The sequence below is a fragment of the Amia ocellicauda genome, chromosome 3 (genome assembly GCF_036373705.1).
Source record: "Amia ocellicauda isolate fAmiCal2 chromosome 3, fAmiCal2.hap1, whole genome shotgun sequence".
Taxonomy (NCBI): Eukaryota; Metazoa; Chordata; class Actinopteri; order Amiiformes; family Amiidae; genus Amia; species Amia ocellicauda.
Window position 1 is genome coordinate 15,382,656 of NC_089852.1, and position 21,924 is coordinate 15,404,579.

Here is a 21,924-nt window from a genome sequence, read left to right on the forward strand (position 1 = left end):
CCCCCCTTCAACACACCAATGTTATATTGATAGATGTCGTAATAAGGCAATCATTGTTTTCTGTTTACATTGCTGTCCTCTGTAAGAAAGGCTTGGTTCTGTGTGTCAGGCAATGTTTATGTATTTCTTGTGTTTTAAACTCATTACCCTCACATATAAGCAATATCAATTTACTCTGAATTTGCATTTCTTTAGTCCAGCCTCGTGGACAAGATCTCTGGTCTTAGGTCTGATTAGGCATTTTCTTTGGTTCGGTTACTAGGATCATACAATTAAGTACACTGCTAGATAACGCTAACAAATTGTGGACTTGAGTGTCTGACTACATAAATACTAGAGGAAAGACATATCCCTTATTAATTCAGTGCACAGCTAATAGTGGGCTGAAGAACATATCAACACCAATCATCACAGACAGAAGGACAGAAATAAGAGGATAACTCGTTTAAAAATGAGAACAGGGAATGCTTTTTACTGACATTTTGATACATTTCATACATCATAAAGTTTAAAAACAGGACAAGAAAAATCAAAGTCTTTACTCAGTCTACAAAGGATTTCAACAGCTTTTTGTTTTAAAAAAGGATAAGGGAAAAAGACTCCACAATAGCACAGTGGAATCGACACAGAACAAGGGTCACATTTGTGCAAGTAAATAAAACGGAAAACGGTTTCTAATCAAAATTGGCAATTCCTTACCTAGCCAGATTTACTCCTGCTACTTCTGGCTTACGTGTTTCTCTCATAAAGCTGTAGTGAACATAGGCAGTCGGCACGCAATACCTCTGAATAAAGTTTTGCTTCTGGAGGTCAATTTAACCTTTTCTTCAGTCAAGTCAAGGCAGAAGTTAATTCAAATAATATCTGGCAACTTATAAAATTGGGGTTATATATCATCACCCAACCTCCTTCCCTCCCTAAGGAAACATCATAAGGCAATAAAAAACATCCAAAACAATGAAGGCCCCACTTTCTGATGAGAGCAGCTGGTCTGCAAAAAAGCACAGATGTACACTGAACATCCAGATCAGCCTTATTACACAAATAAGGACTATACAGAATATGGTTTGTAAGCTTCGTCCTCATTAGGGTGCAGCAGGTAAGGGCACATATTAGCAAAACATTTGTTTTAGTAGTAATACAAGGAGAAGAAATTTAGTGTCTTATGTGGAAAAGGCTAATATCTGTTGTTCAGCCAAAGCAAAGACCAAACAATGTGGTCAAATGTAGTGATTCTCAACTGCAGTCATGGAGAACCGTTAACAGTCCAAATTCAGTCAGCACCTTAATTTCAAATGAGCTATTCCTTTCATTGCATATAAAACACTGACATATTCTGGGAGTTAATCCAAATATAAATAGTATTCATTGTACACAACCAGACCACAAGGCAATACAAAAAAAAACATTAAAAAAAGAAAACAAACGGAAAAAACACCTGGGTGGCCAGTAACTCTCAAGGACTGGATTTGAGGGAATGTTGTAGCTCAAGGATTTAAAGATAGGGAATATTTCACAGTCAATGTCCTCTTGTTGTAAAATTGCCAATATAGACAACAGTGATGAGTTAGCAGTTAATTAACAGGCACAAAAGAATCAAGCATGCTTACAGCTGGTCTAAGTGCATCTTCCAGGTGTAGGTTTAAAAATGTCATTTGAAACTGCTTCCCAGATCTGGGCAGAATTCTGTTCATAACTGTAGTGAAGTGTGCCCTACCCTTTACCATTCACTGTGTTTTGAATTACAGTCCTGATGTTGCTCCTAAATCAGCAGTTGATAGAATACCCTAAAATAAAGTTAGGTAAAAGGCAAAGTGATGTCTTCAGGGAACGAGGGGGGGGGAAATAAGAAGACAATCAGTACAACAATCTTCCTGCGTAAACTCCTTTAAAGATATCCATTAAACTGGATAATTGAAAACCTGCTAAGATCTTGCATGCAATATTTGAATTCTTTTCTTTTTTTTTAACATTGTAAAAATACAAATAGCATGACTTCCTGCAATATTTTTAATATTAAAAAAAAATATTAGAAACTGTAAAGTTTTAAAACGTAATTACTAAATGTAAGGTTAACTAAAAAATTTCAAAATTCTACTTGGTCTGTTTATTTTTGCCATCTAAATTTTATTCCCTTCCCTCTCCTTTCCTTTGTGTTTCACCAAAAAAGTAGCAGCACTCCCATCCCTCTCCTCTCCCCATCAAACCAGCTGTACAATTGAGCTCATTGTACATTGGGAGGGAATCCATTCAGTTCTTTCAAATGGAAAGCATCTTTTTTTTTTTTTTTTTTTTTTAAACGGAGTCTCTGACAATAACAACAACTAGGTGCTCTTCCTCCAGCTTGCCCAAAGTTCGGAGGGCTGCTTGGAGATACTGCTGGGAGAAGTCGCAAGGAGGAAAGGCATACAGCATCCCAGAGAAATCTCTGTCCTTGGGCCCTCCTAAGGGCAGTCCTATCACTCCAGCTGCCTGCTTGTTTCTGAGGTAGGTGACCAAGTTGCGAAGCAAGCGTCTCTGCAGGCCAGGCTCGGGGGGCGGTGCGTCCCTGTCCAGGGGGCCCTGAATGGCAAGCAGCACTGCATAACCATCTGGTACCCCCTGCTTAATCCGCCGCGTCACTTCATCCAGTTTGGGCTGATCCAGTCGCAAGCGCTGGGCAATTTTCAGCTGGCTGATTTTCCCCCCGGTAGTGTTGTCCTTCAGCAGGACGTTGAGTATCCCAGAGCCGCCCTCTAACAGGTGCATGTTGGTGGGGAAGCAGCTGTTCTTCAGCACCAGGGCACCGTGCCACACTTTTGAAAGGGTCTGAGCATATTCAGAAAGGTTGCCTGGCTTTTTGGCATCAGTTTTGGGCTCGTCAGCTGTGGGCTCCTGGTCGCTGTCGCTAGTTTGGTGATTGTGCTCTGGTGGCTCCCCCTCTTTCTTCCTGTTGTGGGGGGGCTCATGGCTGTCCTGGGCCGGTCGGTCTTCAGCCGAGGAGTGGCGGCTGCCATCTGGAGTGTCACTGCCGCGGTCACGGGGCTCCGTCCCCACCTCCAAGGCTCTGCGGCTGCTCCTGTCAGGGCTGCGGTCAGGGGATGCCCCTGTTGCTCGCACTTTGGGCCTCCCTCTGTCCTCAAAGAGACGCTCACTGGAAAGACTCCTTCTTTTGCGCCGCTCCTCCCAGGCCTTGCTCAAGGCCCGGTCCATATCCCGTTCACCCACCCATCTTTCCCGGCTGCGGCTCCGTGCACGGCCCCTGCCAAACCCATCCACGTTGTTGCGGCGATCCAGGCTTTTAGAGGGGCTTGTCCAGTCTCTGTCTGGGAAAGCCCTATCTCTCTCTCTCTCCGTAAACAGAGCATGGGGGGGAGTCCTGTCCCGGGCCCTGAGCTCACGCTCCAGGCTGCGGTGCCTGCCATAGCCGTCCGTTAGCAGGTCGTAGTGGACTGGCAGTGGCACAGGAGGCTGGTACTGCTGTGGATAGCTGCGGTTCTCTTCTGCTTTAGCAAAATCAACACGGAGCCTCCTTTCAGGTCCCCCCAGGGGGAAGCCACGCATCTGGCCGCAAGCAGCTTGTGCAGCATCCAAACTTTCATACTGAATATAGGCAAAGCTGTCCCCCTTCACATAGTCAATGGTCCGGATGCTGCCAAAGCGGTCAAACTCCCTAGCCAGGGCTGCCAAGGATGTGCTGGGGCCTAGACCGCCCACCCAAAGCCTGGTGGTGGGGTTGGCTTTCCCATACCCTATTTTCACAGGGTTCCGGCCGATGACCCGGCCTGACATAGCCACCTTGGCTCGGTGGGCCATGTCCAAGTTCTGGAATTTAAGGAAAGCATAGGCGCCCCCCTGCCCCCGGGCTGGCCGCTTAATCACCACCTCCTCAATGATCCCATACTTATCAAAGCCCCTCCTCAGCTCGCCCTCTGACACATTGTGGTCCAGGTTGCCAATAAACAAGTTCCTTGTTGCCCTCTGATCATCCTCAGGCATTAAATCCTCCTCAGGCACTTGGTATGTGTAAGAACGACCCCGTTCATCTAACATGCTATAGTAATCAAGAGCTCTTTCCCGTTCCCTGCTCAGCCCAAGTCCATCGACGGCATAATGCCTAGGCCTGGCCTCTCTGATGTTGCTAGCCCCCGGTGACAAGGACCTCTGTCTGAACTGGTAGCTCCCATGCACAGGCACGTATCCCACATCTGGAGGAGTGCAGCTCCGCCTTCTTGGGTAAACGGGCTCGACTTTAAGCGGGCGATCGTACAGCACTAACCTGCCTTTAGCATGCCTGGCTTCCTTAGCGTCGTCCGGGTGCCTGAAGTTCACGTAAGCGACCCGTCCGAGCTCGGGCGTGTGGGACAGCTTGACGCTGACGTCCCCGAACTTTTTAAACTCGTGGAAAAGCCCGTCCTCGACATGCTCATCCGAGAGCTGCGAGCCCAGGTTGCTGATGAGCAGCGTCTTGTAATCCAGGCTGCCGGCGCTGCGAGCCCCGCTCAGAATGTCCGCCGCCGCCGCCGCTTTGCTCTTGGGGAGGGCAGCGGTGGTCCGGAGCGGGGGGCGGCTGTTGAGCCCCAGGTCGTGGTGATGCAGACGGTGGTGCAGATCACCCACCGCACGCTCCTCTCTCACCCGGGGTTTCTCCCTCTCTCTGCTCCGGCTGCGGGCCTGATGCTTGTGATAATTTCTGCTCTCGGAGATCAGAGCCGAAAGCGGGGTAGCTGGGCCATCCTCCCTCCGACTCCCCTCTCGGTTCCGATCTCTCTCCCGTATCCGCTTTGCTATTGCTCTCGCAGGACTCGAGTCCCGCTCGGCCTGCCTCTTCATTTCGTTTAATATTTATTGTTTTAATGATGTTCAAACTTTTTTGCGCCCTCGCAAAAAAAAAAAACTATCCAGCTCGCGCTGCTTTTTCAATGCAATGTGCAAACGGAGAACAGGTATACAAAACTGAATTTGCTAAAAGACACTTACTTGCATTTAGATGATTTTTCTAAAATTAATTTAAAACAAATCAGCATCAGTGAGCCTGCACCTAAGCCGCCATCTTGGACAAAAGGAATGTGCGCGCTCCGCTGGTGGGAGGAGCCGGCGTCGACGTTACCCTGGAAAATTGATGTGACGTCGCTATACGCCCTCATCATGTGACACTGGAATCTCCAAATACTACAACTAGTGTGCAAAATAGCAGGACGCGTCCTTGCAGCGCAGAACTGCGAAGTTGTGCACCGCTCCCATTGGCGGATCAGCGCAGAACTGCGGACATCTGCGCTACACGAACGCGAATAATTACATTACAAGAAAAGTGCAGATCTGTGGAAATATGCACTACAAGAACGCAACCGAACTTTCCAGAATGAAAAATTATTTTATTTGTAATGTAAAATTAAACAGTGCCGTTGTATCTGCATTCGTTTTATTCATATTTAATTGTATTTGCCGTATATGCATGAAATACTTGTTCATTGGTTTGGTTTGGTTTGGATTGGTTTATTTAAAGTGAATTATTTGTGCAATAATGCATTGATGCATTCATGATTATTATTACGATGTTTAATTTTGTCCGACACTAAATGTCCTTTCTAATGAATCGCATGAGCAACATCTAGTCAGTTATTACGTTGTCAAATAATTGATATTGCATAAGCACCACCTACATAGCCGACCACATTTATTTTACACATAAAAAACGTTTAATAAAGGGGATTATACTTTTACTATTTAGATGTCCTACGGTTACTTTAACACTATTTAATTGTATTCGTTCCCCGTTGTATTTTGAATTAATGCAGCTGAACTCTCCAAGAGTTTTTGTGCAAATACAGATACTCTGCAAACATATAAGAAAAACATCGGATATACACAGCGCTGGAAAAACAGCAAAACATATATACAAATCAAAATTAGAATCGAGTTAGTATATTTCCTTTAATTGCACCTCATTGAGATGTATCATTTGGAAACCCATGATGTCAAAGCTGCTGGAGAAAACGTGATATCCATGGCAACCATAACATTCAGTGCATGATAGATTATAACTATTTTAATTAGCAGGTTCTATACAATACATGGAAAGTTGATTAAAATATGGTGCATTCCAATACTAGTACTCAACTTGAACACCTGTCGGACAGCAAGGTTGTTGAATCTATGAAGTATGAGAATTTGTGAATGACAAACATTTCATGAACTGCAAACTCTTCAAGAACTCAAAACCTCTCTCATACCGATTTCCTTTCAATTCGATTTTAAATTAGTTTTCTTAAATAGCGTTTAGATCACACCATTTCAGTCATGGAAGATTTTAACAATCCTCTCTATAACCAACTTCTAAAACACATTGGACTGGACATCATTCAACCCCTAACCACAGTAGATTGAACCATGTGTTTGAAATGAGGCTATATCACCAGCAAAATACTTTTGTGACCCTGTTGAAGTCTATAAATCCATTTATTTTTGATAAACTACACAGTAAAAAAAGCAGTGGGGAAAATACATTGAGACCCTGTGTTTTAAGGACTTGACCACAAAGGACAAAAGTTCCCGATTATAATACATCCAAGTTGTGCATAGATCACTTGAAACCAACTCTTGCCATATCATAGGAAAGATGGTTTGTATTGCCAATGAAGTGGTGATGATTATATGGCTAGATTTTTGTTTTTGGAAAGAAATTGAAATTCATGGACCAGATACATTGTTCATCTCATTAAATAAACCAAAAAAGGGATTTTATATACTTTGATTAAGGCAAAACCAAAAATCAATGCACAGGAATAACAAATACATTAGCCAACAGGCCAAAGCGAGAACTGACTTTACTATGAAATATTAAGACTCCTCTTCCCAATCTGGATGTCTGTAAACTGAGATCACACACTTGCCTTCTCCACATGAGAGCTTGCAGGATATGTCAGTTATAATTCTTACAAGATTACCAAAGGGCCAGCAAAGAACATTTTTATATGCATCTGTGCACAAAAGGTTTAAATATTGAAACACCTAAAAATGCATTTTAATTTTACTGCACAACTGTGCAAAACAAATTTACTTCAAACTTTGATACCACAGGATCAGACCAAACATATGTATACAATGCCCTACACCAGGCTTTCCTTGTGTTCATGCAGTGTGCTTTTTGTTGGGTTTCATTGCCTTCTAATTTGCTGGTACATAAGAGCTTAATTCCATCATGCTATGCTCTCCATTCAGTACATACTCCAAACCAGCATCAAAACACTTCCCCTCATGATGACAGATCGACTGCTTATTCTGGGTAAGATACATATGCTGTGCACTATAGGGCTGGCATTACAGTAGCACTGCAAACATGTTCACAAAGCACTGGTGAAACCTTGACTGTTGAAACTGAACAAAAAGAATGACAGGAGTATTCAGCATTTCATCTTAAAATACTCTTAAAATAGACTGACTACTGCTATACATATACACAAAAGGAACCTTGGCTTTTCAGTTATAATCCATCTCAAAGACAGCTTTGGACATCACTTAAATTTTCCTTTTTTTTTTTTTTTTTTTAATTTAAAAAAAAAAAAAAAAAAAAAAAAAAAATCTGTACATGAGTAACAAGTCTTACAATAAAGAGGTGTGGCTGAGGAACCAGTTCTTTGATATTTTTGTCTTTCCCCTCCTGGTTTCAAATAGAAGATACCCTTGTCATAATAAATTATAAAAAAGCCTATCCCTTTAATGAGAAACTACAGCAATGTACAGTCTGTGATAGGTGGTCCCGGTGCCCCAATCATCCCTCCTGCACCCTCTTCTAGAGGCATGGCCATCAGAGATCTGTCCGTGCGTGGGCAGCTTGGGGGGCATACTTGGGCATGAGCTCAGTGATTTTGCGGATAAAATCAGACTTCTCAGCACAGCCTTTACACGTCTCGCCCCACTCCTCCAGGATCTTCTTCAGGTCCTTCACCTTCAGCTTCTTCAGGTCCACCGTGCTCAGGTCCACTTGTTTATCTGGAAGGAGCAGGAACGCAAGATCAACAAGTGGATGCAGAGGGGAAATATATCTATCTATCCATCCAGGAAGACCACTGCATGGGAACATGTTGCTACTAATGAAAACTACCAATGTATTTTTTCCCCAGATGAAATTTAAATACCCATTGCATTAACTTTCAAGACATCCAGATTACCCTTTTGGGTGGTTGCAGTCTGCTTAACATAAGCTTATTACTTATTCAGAGGAGTTGAAGTCTTGTATTCCTAACTACTCTTTACATTACTCATTTATAAAATTATTTGGACAAATTTAAGGTTAAAAAAATAAATAAATAGCAAACTGGGTTGTAATTTTTAACCTAAGCTGCCTTTTTCTTGAATGTCCTCTACTTCCTTCATTGTCACTCGTATAGCAGGTTCACTACATCTGAAACTATCAGCGCAGGAAGAATGTACTTTCCAGCCATTAAATGAATCATAGGATTAGAAAGTGATCAACTAGAGGTGCACTGCTATTACAGCTCTGATGTTACACATCACTGGAAAGTCAGGGGTAAAGGCATGTTGCCAGGGGAAAAAAAAAAAAGAACCAAAACACTCAAACCAGGCCCACAATTTCTCTTCATTTCAAGAAGTGTTCAGATGCTAAATCTACATGAAGCATTTCATATCAATGCATGTTGAAACACAGGGTTGATTACACTTGTAAAATGTATCACTAACTCAGACATTCCCCATTTTGTGGTTTTAGTTGTCATTCAAAGTAATATTTAAATGTACATTCAAAAATAAGTCTTACCATATTTTAAGTCACAAATCTGGCTGTCCTTTTTCTTCAGTTTCTCACAGATTTTCTCCACAGGCACGTGGTGACTCAAAGGCTTGGAGACCTCATTTATGATTTTTGTGGCTGCATCACTTGTTGCACCAATGTAGTAACACTAGAATGAGTGAAACAAATCTTAATATCGAGGATGAATGTGGCTGTCTATTAAGGTCTCATATTTCCTGCCCTTTGATTAGGTTATACAAACCACTGTAAAAACCTTTCAAGATCAGGAGCAACATCAACAGAAATTTGGTGTAACAGTAACGTCAACTATGGGAAAGCTAAAACAGTTTAATCAAAAGACCCCCCCCCCCCCAAAAAAAACAGCCTAGAACATTTTCAAGATTAAGCTAGAAATCAGTCTCTTTGCCACACGCTAAGTTTAAAACACTTCAAACTTAAACAAATCTCCAATACTGGCAAACAAAGGTCTTAAACATGACATGATGGTAATGTATGTATATATAGGCCCTACACCAATACATGCATTTCCTCTGCCATTCTGATGAGCTTCCAGTTAGAGCAGATTGAAGTGATCAGAACATTTCCACTCCTTTACCAAACCTCTCATCCTGCCCAGCTGGTCAGTTTGCTACTTTATCACCTACTTGGCCAGAGTGGCACCATAGCCTGCTGAGATCAAGCGCCACTGCAGATACAAGCGGTCGTACCTGCCTTCAAAACCGCTCTGGTTGCTCATTAAACAAGGTGTGAAACTTACCAGTCTGTTCTCTTTGCCCTTTACGTCTTTGCAGGTTCGAACCAGTGCCTTTTCTATAGCTGCACTTGTGAAATCCACTTTATCATCTTTCAGAGATTGGTAAAACCTCTCAAAAAAGCTAAGGCACACTGTGGGAGGTAAAAAAAAAAAATGAATTAAAGGACTGTCATAGGCTGTTTTGCATCCCTTAAGCTTCAGTATTTATTTGCATGTGGCAGACATTTATGCTTGTGATGTAACTGCCTGGTAAAAGTTGAAGTGAAGGTGTGGTCTATATGGAAATAACTTGAACACCAGCATTCTGATAAAGCAGTCATTCAACTTTAGTTCACTGTAATTAGAAAACTGTGAAATCAGACATTTCCAATCCTTATACAGTACAGACTCACAAGAAGTCTCAACAGCTGATCACTGGAAACTGCAGGTGGAAGATTAAAACATTTCACCATAGCACAGAACTAGAAGAGTACTGGACAGAAGTTACATAATGTTTTATTACGATTATAAAGGGCCAATCACAAATAAATGACTTTACACAAAAAGGGTTATTTTTTAGATCTTTCAACATAGTAAGAGCAGGAACTCAACCAAGAAAAATGAAAGTTGTGAACTAGTCATCATTACGCTACACTGGACCACACTGTGCGATAGTAATTCACATGGTACATGGATCACAGTACATCTCAAGGCGAACTTACTACATAATAAAGTTTACAAACGAGGGGAGGCCATTCCACCCAACATGCTCGTTTGGAGTCCATTAATAACCAAGTGATCCAAGGACCCTATCCAGTCTATTTTTAAATGTTCCCAAATTGTCACTTCAACCACATCGCTGGGGAGTTTGTTCCAGATTGTCATAACTCTGTGTGAAGAAGTGTCTCCTGTTTTCTGTCTTGAATGCCTTGAAGCCCAATTTCCATTTGTGTCCCCGGGTCCGTGTGTCCCTGCTCATCTGGAAAAGCTGCTCTGATTTGATGTGGTCGATGCCTTTCATGATTTTGAAGACTTGGATCAAGTCCCCATGTAGTCTCCTCTGTTCCAGGGTGAAAAGGTTCAGGTCCTCAGTCTCTCAGTAGGACATTCCCTTCAGACCTGGAATAAGTCTGGTTGCTCTCCTCTGAACTGCCTCTAGAGCAGCAATATCTTTCTTGAAATGTGGAGCCCAGAACTGTACACAGTATCCAGATGAGCTCTAACTAGTGCATTGTACAGTCTGAACATTACTGCCCTTGTTCTCAATTCTACACTTTTGACAATATACCCTAACATCCTGTTTGCCTTTTTAATTGCTTCCCCACATTGTTTGGATGGAGAAAGTGAGGAGTCCATGTAGACTCCTAGGTCTTTCTCACCTAGCAGTCTACGTATAGTGGGTTTGAATGTACAGGAATGTACATAATTGTGGACGACCAGACCAACGTGTGTGTTAAATCTGGTTTACAGGATCCTACCCTGCCGACATGCCGCAACCAGTCTCCAGAAATCAAGACTGTTTTCTATACCTTTGTGTAAAGAGAGGTGCTGAAGAATACATTAAGAAGTGTCTGATCATGCAGATAACCGGAGTGTCAATGGGAACAACACGACATAACGCAACTCACAGTAGGCCCAACATCACTTAAAATGGACAAACACATTGTCAATTGCTCAACTGGATCATTAAAATACACTCACCTTCACAATCCCCCTCCTTCAAAGCCTCGCTACTGCTCGGTATTAGTGCCAGCGCAAGGGCCACCGAAAGACCACTTAAGCCTAACATTGTCCGCGTAGGGAAATGCTTACTCTCTAGTTTCACAAAAACTTAAATCCTGTCTCTTTTCACTTCGCTCTACACCGCAGTTCGCAGCCGGTTTTCATCTGACACGCACTGTTCTCATTCAACAAGGCTTCCTAGTGGATTCCCCGCCCCAGGAGCATTGCCATTGGATGTTTGGTAGCCTAGCGTTCCACATTGTGCGCTTTGATTGGTTGCAAAGGGAGCCGTTCCACGAACTCATCCGTGATTGGCTATCCAAGATGGATTACGGGGACAGAGTCCAGTTGGCGCCCTACGATTGGTTAAAACCGTGTTCTCAAGAAGAGCGCGATGACGTGTTCGAATGTAGCGGAAGTTTGCGTTCCATGCTGTCATCGAGTTGTACAGAGACTGAAGTCCTGTTATTTTAGAGATGTATGTATACATGTTGAAAAGTAGCCGCACTTATCACATCCTAAGACTTGTCAGATATGTCAGGCTGGTATTCTGAAATACACCGATCAGCCATAACATTATGACCACCTGCCTAATATTGTGTAGGTCCCCCTTTTGCCGCCAAAACAGCCCTGACCCGTCGAGGCATGGACTCCACTAGACCTCTGAAGGTGTGCTGTGGTATCTGGCACCAAGACATTAGCAGTTGCGAGGTGGGGCCTCCATGGATCGGACTTGTTCGTCCAGCACATCCCACAGATGCTCGATTGGATTGAGATCTGGGGAATTTGGAGGCCAAATCAACACCTTGAACTTGTGATTCATCATTTTTAATGCCCATTGTAGGCACTTTCGGCAGTGGACAGGGGTCAGCATGGGCACCCTGACTGGTCTGTGGCTACGCAGCCCCATACGCAACAAACTGCGATGCACTGTGTGTTCTGACACCTTTCTATCAGAACCAGCATTCACTTTTTCAGCAATTTGAGCTACAGTAGCTCGTCTGTTGGATCGGACCACACGGGCCAGCCTTCGCTCCCCATGATAACCAGATTATCAGTGTTATTCACTTCACCTGTCAGTGGTCATAATGTTATGGCTGATTGGTGTATAGCTATAACAGAAATACTGCTTGGCTGCTAAAAAATGAGCATGATATTTGTATCAACAAATTAAATCATGTTATAATGACGGTAACCTACTTGAAAAATTGTGCTGCAGCATCCCATTACACCAAGTATGTTACATCATCTTCAACTAATGGTCACTGACTGAGCTGAAGAACACTGGACAACCTTGGTACCTGGTTAGGAAAGGATAACCATTAGCCCTATTACTATATATATCAAATCTTGCATTTATTTTTAATTGTATTTCTTTCTTTTTGGACATTATTTTAATATATGGGATTATATATTTATGCTATGCCACCTTCTTCTGCATTCATACTGTTCTTTATTCTGTATCTTGACAAAAAGATACTGTCTATATCAATGCAATTCCTACAATGTCCTGTGCAGCTATGGCTGAAAATATTAACAGCCTTCATTTGAAATGTTAAATCCAATGATTTGTTAGTTTAATGGAGGTTGTAAATTAAATTATACTTATTTATAATTTCTATCTTTCCGGAGTTGGTTACAGTTTGATACTGATCCATCCTAGAGAAAACAGAAAACTGTGCATATTCTAGTTGAAATAAATTGATGTATTATTATAGACAGGGGATGTACACATTTGACTTGAATTTAACTGTGCAGTGTGTAATGGAAAATTCCCTGTAATGTAATAGTTGTATTCTAGTACTGAATGTGATTTGACTTGGTTAAATGAGAAAAAAAAAATAAAAAAAAATAAACCCAAACTCATCTCATTGAAGTACCGTAGTTTTCAATCAGTAAATACTGTCAATTACACAAAGCCTTATTTGAAATAAATACTGTGGCTGAACCTTCTGAAAGGTTTGTAGTGTCACCTACCAGGGCCAGTTCATGTTCTGTACAATCTTTGTACAGAAACCAGCTTTAAATTAGTCCCACCTCAAGCAGTGGATTGTGTGGCTTTCTAAAATAGCATATTCCCTCATATATTAGGGACCATTTTATGTTTGGTATTGTGTCCCAGATCTATTATCTCTTTGTCATGGCAGCTTAATTTAAATGAGTTAAGTAGCTGTATCTCGCATATATCAAACTATTGTTTGTAAGTGGGCCTGCTTTTGGACTCTCTTCAAATTTAGGTTTTAACCTCAGTTGTTCTCTGTGTCATAAGATAATACAAAAGCTTCCAATAACAAATTGAGGCAGAACTGAGTCGATAAAACAAATCTTTAATGTTAGGCATTATTAATGAATTCCACATCACAGCAGTTAAGTGAGTAGGAAAAAAAAAAACACTGTGTATTTACATCTAAAATTCCACATCACAGTTTATTCATGCTAGCACGATATATACAAGAAAGTACCTTTTAGAACACTTGTACAAAGTTTTCCTTTATTTTCCAAACTTAGCTTGTCCTCCTGTTAAGATTTGTCTTAAATGCAAAATACACAAAAGAAACAAAAAAAAAACAAATAAAAAAAAAAAACAGTAGTGATTAGGCCTTTCAAATAGTCACAGAAATTGCGGAGTTAATTTTTTTTTTTTTTTTTTAGTTTTAAAAACACATTTACATCATAAAGTACAAGGCAGACAATTAATCACAATCTATACATGGTTTGCCCTTTTTAAACCTTTATAAATACACAGCATTCATTAGGAATATTTACACAAAGAAAAGCCACACAGGTAGGGTTATCAGGACTGCAATGATTTTGAAAGGGTTTTCACAATAACTGGTATTCAATATTTACAATGCATTTGGAAATGTCTCGTCTCTCTGGGGGTGAAACCACACTAAGCTCTCCTCTCGTATTTTAAAGATGCGCCAAAATAAAACAATATAAAATCAAATCTAGTTCAACACTCCTAGAAAAAAAGAATTCTCCCTTATCACTCCCTTTTATTTACTGGTACGTTTGACACTAAAAAATATATATTTCACTGCACATAATCCAGATGCCGTCTGAATGACAAGATTACTGTACAGCTGCCCTACTCCCACTCAGCAGTACATAATAACAGTACCTTAGAAAAGTACTAAGCATAATAACCCCCCCCCCCACACACCTAATTTTGAAAAGCAAACCTGGAAGCCATTGATCTGCAACACAATTATTTTTCATCTTTAAACCAGGTATTTAACACTACCTGACATTAACTAATTAGTAAATTAGTGCATCATTTGAATGTTTGTGTCTTTCATTAAAGAAATGATTATAGACAGGGAGAAACAAATAAAATCACACCTACTGACCTACTATATATTGTGGCGTTTGAAACAGCACAGATTTCTGTATTAAGAGAGTATATACTGTGTACAGCTATTTTCGATCTAAGAGTATATTGCACAATGATAACCTGCAAGACGTCTGGACTTCATGGAGAGCTATTCAAAACTAGCTTGCTCAATATGTAAAGCAGACTTCAGATTTCCTCAGTCTCTGTAAGCAGTTGTGGAACCATGTCTTGTGGTTTAATATCAATTCCTTAACTCTTGAGATAAAGGGTTCACTGTTATCAATTAAGGGTGATATCTGACTGTACACTTTCCTGTGTTTACTCTTTCCCTTTCTGTATACTCAATGGCCCTCAAGCAGAGCTGTAAACATATTTAGAATAGTTGAATAAACTTAAAGGTATTAGTAGAAAAAGTTGTAGTTTGAATATATCTTGAAGAAAAAAAGAATTATTTAATGTAATACTGAATGCCCCAATGGTAACATCCTACAATATTTGTTAGGGAGTGACATTTAAAAAACTATGACTTAAGAGCCTGTTAAATAGGACTGGGTTAAAGTAAAAAGCACTGCGTTAATTTCAGAACTAGCATCTAACTAAATAGTCTTCACTCTGTTAAACATAATTAGTCATTTGATTCAAAATTAAATTGATAAAAGGGTTACTTTTGCATAGCTTTCCTACATTTATATTGGTATCATTTAATATCTTACAAACATATTTTCACTGAAAACGTGGGGAAACGGAAAAGACGCTATAAGAAGCTGATGGACTTCAATGATAAAGTGGCCTTTGTCTTTAGACATGACCGAATACAAATCTTATATGTTATAATGTTAAAAATTGAATATTATTTAGCCCCTTTGCTAGCACATGCTGTTTCAAGTATTGTGTCAGGTGTGCAATTGTGTTCACTTGAAAGGAATACTTTCAGGTAATGCTGATTATGCAGAAGGGATTTATACGCCTTGTCCAGTTCTAGCTTGTAGCACAAATGAACAACACAGCTTGACTCGCACTAGCCTAATGCACGTCTAAAACTGCATGGGCTCTCTTCACTGCCTTTTCTCACAATCACCATTGTGTGCAATTACCAACAGAAAACAGATCTGAAAACTTAGGATGGGGGTAAAACTATACTCATTCCAATGCAATTCATTCTTAAAGGAAATAAATAATAATCTTTAAACCAAAAAAAGATCAAAGCCTTTTGCTCCCATGTGAATTTTAGCTCCAACCTTTTAAAATTCAGATGAAATTCACGACTGAAAAAAAGGAACAGAAAAATATTAGTAATAATAATAAAATAAATAAATAAAAGCTTAGAGAACTGCCCCAAGACCCAGCTGCAGAATTTAATTTAAGATCTCAAGATACCATAAACATAACATAAAGGGATTACCTGCCTTTTTAATGCTAATCCATCACTTTTTATTATTTCTCTACCCCTAGTATAGCCATTCAAAATTTCTACTCATGTGACCTTCTCTCCAGCAGGGGTACAGAGATCTGCACTTCAGACTGGATCCCTTCTGTTGCAATGTCATCTTTGGACATCTATATATAGTGGCATTTGGAATGGTATTATATTGGTGTTATGATTGAGTCTGCTCCATTTTGTGCTTAGTGTTTTGTCAACATTGTATTAACTCTACGTAATGGATGCTTAGGCTTTGTATATGTTCCATATAAGATGATTTTGTATATATGCCTGTGTGACATAGGGGGACAAATGAGTGTTTTGGCACAGCTCAGAAATCACACCTGCAATTATAAAGCTGTCTAGAAGTGACTAGCAAGAAATGGGCCATGAAATAGTTCACAATATTGAACTATAGCAAGAGATCAGTGGCAGTCCTCCGGTGATTTAGGCAAGTAATCCATTTGAAACTGAAATCGCTGTGGCTTTTCACTGCTGTGTGTTCAAATAATGCCCCAAAAAGGTCTTAAGATCCATCGCCCACTCAAGGCTGACATTTTATCTTTGCAGAATAAATAATCACTCTTCATCTGAAAAATTCTAAGTAAGGTTTTGTTATAGTAATATATAATACTGTATATACCATGAAAAGAAAATATTTACACAGACAACAGGCCTGTAACCCCTTCCACCCCCTCCAAAAAATAATAATAATAATAATTTCTTTCATACAGTGCCTGCAAATGTGGCCTTGTCCCATTTCGGTGGAGTACCCTTACCCCTCTTTGATCTCTGAATGAGTATGCATAGCCACTTGTACAACACGCCACCTTGACGAACGCTGAAGGAAGCATGATGGGTAATTAGGATTCAAATGTCCATTTAAGCAGCTTAATGGCATCAAGCATCAGTTTAACAGCGTTAGCAGATCCATGAAGGGGAGGCGCTCTTCCTCCATGGAATAAAACAGATGGTATGGTGTCACTGTATGGGATTCAGAAAAATCCAGTGTCCCTTATCAATATTCAACAGGTAGAACTGTATAATTAACACAGAGAGATTATCAAAAACTGTATTTTCCATAGAATGCGCTCCCTAAAACCCCAGCTGGGTCACACTAGACACCCAGGAGGGCAGTAGTCAGTAGTTTTCTTTCCCTTTGTTTTTTTATTTGCACAAACAGGAAAAAAAAGCATGCTCACAGAATCATTGTACAAAAAGAAAAAAAAAAGTTAGGAAAAAATATATTTACGGCAGTACGGTTTTTTTTTTTGTCATCGTTCTTTAAAACAATTCCCTTCACAAAATATCTCTCCCCTTCAACCAGTGTACCTCGTCGAGCAGCTAAAAAAGGCGTTAAATGCCTCAAGTCTTGCATACGTTTCACATATAGACCCATCTGTCCTCAGTCCCGTCAGTAGGGATATTTTTTTGCGTCTTGTGGAGGCCTAGATTTATATTTTCTTTTAAAAATATATAATTTCCTTTATATACCACCATCTGAGTGAGACTCCATTGTCGCACCCCAAAAATACAAGAAACCTGCTAATACAGAGAGCAGCTCAAGAACAATTGATTTTGCATGACATATTTCTTAAGATTTGTGTTATTATATTAGATTATTATTTCCTATGTTTGGTGGCTAGATCATCTCCTGTTTTGAAGCATGGCAATTAAAGAGGTGAGATTCATGTTAGGAGCATCCTGAAAGTGGCTTAGAGTTGAGTGGGAGATATCAGTTCCAAAGAGAAGTCCCCTGTTTCAGGAAACAAACCTAAAACAACGTAGACGGTCTATGTAAGCACTACACTCTGTGCACATCAAAGGTTCTGTTACACTTTATTTACAGTCAAGTTAGAATATAAATGGGATGAAAACATTTTATGACATTTGGTAATAAAATGAAATTGCCTGCTCCCTTTGAATACATGTATATGTAAGAGAGAGGCAATTTCTTTAGCATTTCTAACTGAATGCCATTTATACTCCAGGGCAACTTCCACTGATGCTTGCTTCTGAAAAATAATGACTTAAGACTTTGTAAACTAAAACTGCTGCTGAGTTTAAGACATCAGCTGTTGACATTATTCCTTTAAAATGTATAAGAGCACACAGTAGGATATATATGCATTTCAGAGCTAATGCAACACTTGCCTTGAATTTCATTTCAGCAGTTTTCCTCAAAGACTATTGAAACTTATTTCAGAGGAACTCTCTTCAGAAAAGTATCTTCAGACCCGACCGTTTAAAGTCATGCTTTTTTTGAAGTGTCTTTACAGAAATATACAACATGGGGTTCATTCACATTCATCTCCTTTTTCAAATATTCTGATTAAAAAAATATCTGTCAATAAGAAATTTTTTGGTGTTCCAGAAGGAAGTGCTAAAGTGCGGCTTTCCAGAACAGAAAAGTAACGAAAGAAAATCACAGCAAACATTTTAACTTGGTCTTCTGTCTTCTTCAGTCTTCAGTTACAATGTACACCGAGTAAACAAAGAGGACCTAGGAAAAGGATGCCATCATCTGGCTTCCTCTTGAGTTTTTATTCACTAAAAGAAGCACTCTATGGTGCGATCTGCACAAGCAAGTATTATTTACTTCACAATCTGCACCTCATTATTTTGCTTGGACAGTATGACACCAATCTAAACAAACAATCTTGTGTTTGTTTGGCCCTTTTACACAGAAGATAGGAGGTGGTTGTGCAATTCTGTAATTCATATCAAATCCCTGACCTCATTTAGCTTATTCAGTTGGTGTCAGCTTTCATCTCCACAAGAGCAAATAAAAACTATGCTGTGGCCAGGCCTGCTGGGTAGAATCGTAGCTTCAAATAAGCATGCTACTGAAGCCCTTCAGGGCTGAGTGATTTCCGGTGTTTCTGCAAGTCTTTCCCCATTTGGATTGGGAGTACGATGTCAAGTCAGAACACTGAAGAAAACAGATACTGGTTTCTTACCAAACAACAAGTCAAATTCACAAAGCCATTTCATCCAAAGAACCACAAAGAGAATTTTGATTTGAGATATTATGGAATCCAACATCAAAGACAGAAATCTTTGAAGCAATGCCTGAGGAAAATCATTTGAAAGATCTTTAACTGCTCCCTTTTATTGTTAAGAGACAGCTTCTCCTTAAAAAGAAATTGCTGCTCGTTGTCATTTTTGGAGTAAAAAGGCTTCATGAATTTCTTCTCCCTTGTTTCTTGAAGACTCTATAGAGATCTTTGTGCTGGAGCGCTCAGGAAAAAAAATGCAAGTTAAACCTTAAGGATGACCTCTCCAGAACATCAAGCTTAGGACTGAGGAAGCCCACCTCCCTATCGCTCCGATCATCCTCCCTCCCCCCAAATACACAACACAGACCCACACACTCACACACAGGCCTCCTCCTACACCCTACTCCTCACTGATGCCATGCTCCCAGGCTACCTTGGCCTGCTCTTCCTTGTTGGTGAGCAGGGGCTGGGAGATCTTGCGGGGCATGGGCATGGGCCTGGGCCGGATGTCCTCCTCGGGGATGCAGCCCTCTCTCAGGTAGGGCTTAGGGGGCAGGGCAGGGGGGGGGTCATGGTGTTGATGTTGGTGTTGGTGTTGATGTTGGTGGTGGTGATGGTGGTGGTGGCCCTCCTGGGGGTTGACGCCCCCAGGTGCCGAGTGGCTGCGGCAGGGGGGGGGCTTGATGGAGTCGAGGACCTCGGGCTCGGAGATGCTGTAGCGGACAGGCAAGTAGGGCGACTCCACATCCTCGTCGGTGGTCCAAGCCTGACTGGGCACCGAGTCCAGGGTGTCGGTGCGGGCGGGCGGCTCCGAGGACTGGCCGAAGTTGCTCTCGCTCAGGGAGGACACACCACTGCTGGCACTGCCCGACAGTGTCGAGTTACTGCCATCCAGGCCGGACTGTGGGCTGGTGGGCGAGGCAGGTATGGGGTGCAGAGGAGACTGCAGGACACACAGAAGGAGAACAGAAAAAGTTTTTTTCAACAGAAATCCTGGGAGAGACACTGGGACTGGTTAAAGTCTCATCACTAATCCCCTATGCAAGAAACTCATTATCACTAGACAGATCTTTATGATTAAAAATCATTCCAATCTGCAACTACAGAAGGCTATGTTTTGCCAAACTGAGAAACTGAGAAGGAAGTAAGAGCATTTCAAACTTTGCTATCAGCCGTCCGTAACATCGGCCATAAGCTTCTCCACTTGTAGGCCTTTCAACACATGACTCCTGAGACTGGGGTCAGGTGTGTTTGAAGGGAAATGGGGAACAATTTAAAAAATCCCTCTGGAAATTCCCACCGTATAGTTGAAGCATCCTCATTCAGTGCTGATCTTGTAGTGTTTCTGGTGCATCTCATTCAGCTGGCTTAGTCGGGAGGCAATTGGTTTTGGAAAAAAATCAATCAACAGGGGGAATAATTTTGAAAGGGTGTAGCTAGTTTGCCAGGAGGTGATTTATTATGCCCAGAGACTTGAGAGTGAAAACACAGCACTGGAAAGGGGAACCCTGGGATAAAAGAGGTTGCTGTATATTGCACACTTCACACGTCGGTCAATACAAGCTCCATCGTCCAGTGCGAGGAATTGTTTTAATAAGCTGACAGACAGCACTGAGCAACACACTCGGGGGGGTGAGGGGGGGGGGCAAAACACACATGGCTGACACATAACACATTTGGAAAGCTGTGAGGAAGACCAGGCACAAAGACAGCAACTACACACTGAATGGATGATTGTAGGATTTAATATATTATATATTAGTTGATTCATGTTACCAGTATGCTTGTACCGTTTAACTCTGATTATGTTTTTAGCTTGAAATTCTGCAACAAAACACTCAACTTTTAAAGAGAATTTGTTAGATCAACTGTGTTTTCAGCCTTTACCAGGGAGCAGTTAATGTGATATCTCTCAGTTAATTTGCTTTAATTTTCCCCTTGAAAAGTAAACATTGACCTCCTCTAGTCAATGCTATTATCTAGAGATGAAAAAACTGTCTGAGCTTCAATGGCAGGTGTCACATAAGGATAACAGATGCATATCTATAAAATGGACCCTGAAAACCTAGTTATTAGTACATTCTCTGTTGTGCACTCTGCCACTGGTTAATGGATCATAGGCCTTGCAAATTTGGTTTTCATTAAGTTTTCCCTTCATCTTCCCACTGTCTGCAAAGAGTGTTCTGGTTTCTGCCCGTCTTCCAGTGCAGTTCAGTACAGATCCGCCTTTCACTCATGAGCGATTTCTCCTGCCTGACAACCTCATCTCTCAGGCTACATTTCCTTCAGCTTGGTATGGATGTCTTATGTTTCACAGATCGTTGGTCCTTGTTCTGTGAAGTCAAGCTTGCTCTAACCCTCTCTTCCAATCTGCATCTCCTCTCTGTGTTCAGTGAAGGCAATCTAAGGAAACCTGTTATCACATAGCTTTCAGGTGTTTGAGGCATCCACTTCCTCCTGGCTCAAAATGGGATTCATTATGAATACAACTGCCTCAGCATGGGCAAGTATTTATAATGCAACAGCTACAGGGAATCAGTCCCTCTTAACTTCCAGTTAATATACCAACGAATGCATCTACCAACATTGTAGATTGACTTTCTTAAAATCCATTTACGAATGATTGATTGATCAGTTCCTACAAATGTATCTATATATTGAAACTAAACAAAAATGAGAATGGATGACATAAAATGTTATCCTTTCATAGCACTATAGGTCTTCCATATTCTTGAAATCAATGTGCCTTTAATAGTTTCTTCCACACGGTTGGCACACGAATACAAGCTATTTACTTGCCAAGATTGAAATGCCAAAAACACAAATAAAAAAAGAAAGCAAGCAAACAAATATGACAAAAAAAACATTCTGCGTCTCCAAAGTCATAGGGGACATTAATGCAAGTGGGAAATTACTGAAATGCAGTCATCTGTCAAACACTGGAACGAGTGGGAAAGCGGGTCG

At 41.0% G+C, this 21,924-nt stretch overlaps 3 protein-coding genes across 3 annotated transcripts in view; all 3 read right to left on the reverse strand.

Moving 5' to 3' along the window:
• Nucleotides 1-429: 429 nt before the first annotated feature.
• On the reverse strand, nucleotides 430-5,204 carry rbm15b (RNA binding motif protein 15B). The gene has a single exon (XM_066698295.1). The coding sequence runs from the start codon at nucleotides 4,810-4,812 to the stop codon at nucleotides 2,296-2,298; it is 2,517 nt and encodes an 838-aa protein (XP_066554392.1). The 5' UTR covers nucleotides 4,813-5,204; the 3' UTR covers nucleotides 430-2,295.
• Nucleotides 5,205-6,403: 1,199 nt separating this feature from the next.
• manf (mesencephalic astrocyte-derived neurotrophic factor) lies at nucleotides 6,404-11,382 on the reverse strand. Its single transcript, XM_066698296.1, has 4 exons — nucleotides 11,184-11,382; nucleotides 9,507-9,634; nucleotides 8,756-8,897; nucleotides 6,404-7,971 (listed from the first exon to the last, which is right to left on the reverse strand). Exons 1-4 carry the CDS (start codon nucleotides 11,269-11,271, stop codon nucleotides 7,787-7,789), a joined length of 543 nt encoding a protein of 180 aa, XP_066554393.1. The 5' UTR covers nucleotides 11,272-11,382; the 3' UTR covers nucleotides 6,404-7,786.
• Nucleotides 11,383-13,511: 2,129 nt separating this feature from the next.
• Nucleotides 13,512-21,924, reverse strand: part of dock3 (dedicator of cytokinesis 3) — a 326,247-nt gene continuing 317,834 nt past the window's right edge. Inside the window, exon 55 of the mRNA XM_066698297.1 lies at nucleotides 13,512-19,903. Within this exon, the coding sequence (XP_066554394.1) occupies nucleotides 19,361-19,903 (543 nt within the window). The 3' untranslated portion in view covers nucleotides 13,512-19,360. The remainder of the gene's footprint in view (nucleotides 19,904-21,924) is intronic.

Excerpts from the sequence above, each read along its gene's own strand:
- rbm15b (XM_066698295.1), bottom strand. The coding sequence starts at position 4,812 with ATGAAGAGGCAGGCCGAGCGGGACTCGAGTCCTGCGAGAGCAATAGCA.
- manf (XM_066698296.1), bottom strand. The coding sequence starts at position 11,271 with ATGTTAGGCTTAAGTGGTCTTTCGGTGGCCCTTGCGCTGGCACTAATA. Across the intron at positions 9,635-11,183 it reads GAAGGAGGGGGATTGTGAAG|TGTGCCTTAGCTTTTTTGAG; the intron begins GTGAGTGTATTT and ends TACCTCCCACAG. Across the intron at positions 8,898-9,506 it reads AGGGCAAAGAGAACAGACTG|TGTTACTACATTGGTGCAAC; the intron begins GTAAGTTTCACA and ends CACTCATTCTAG.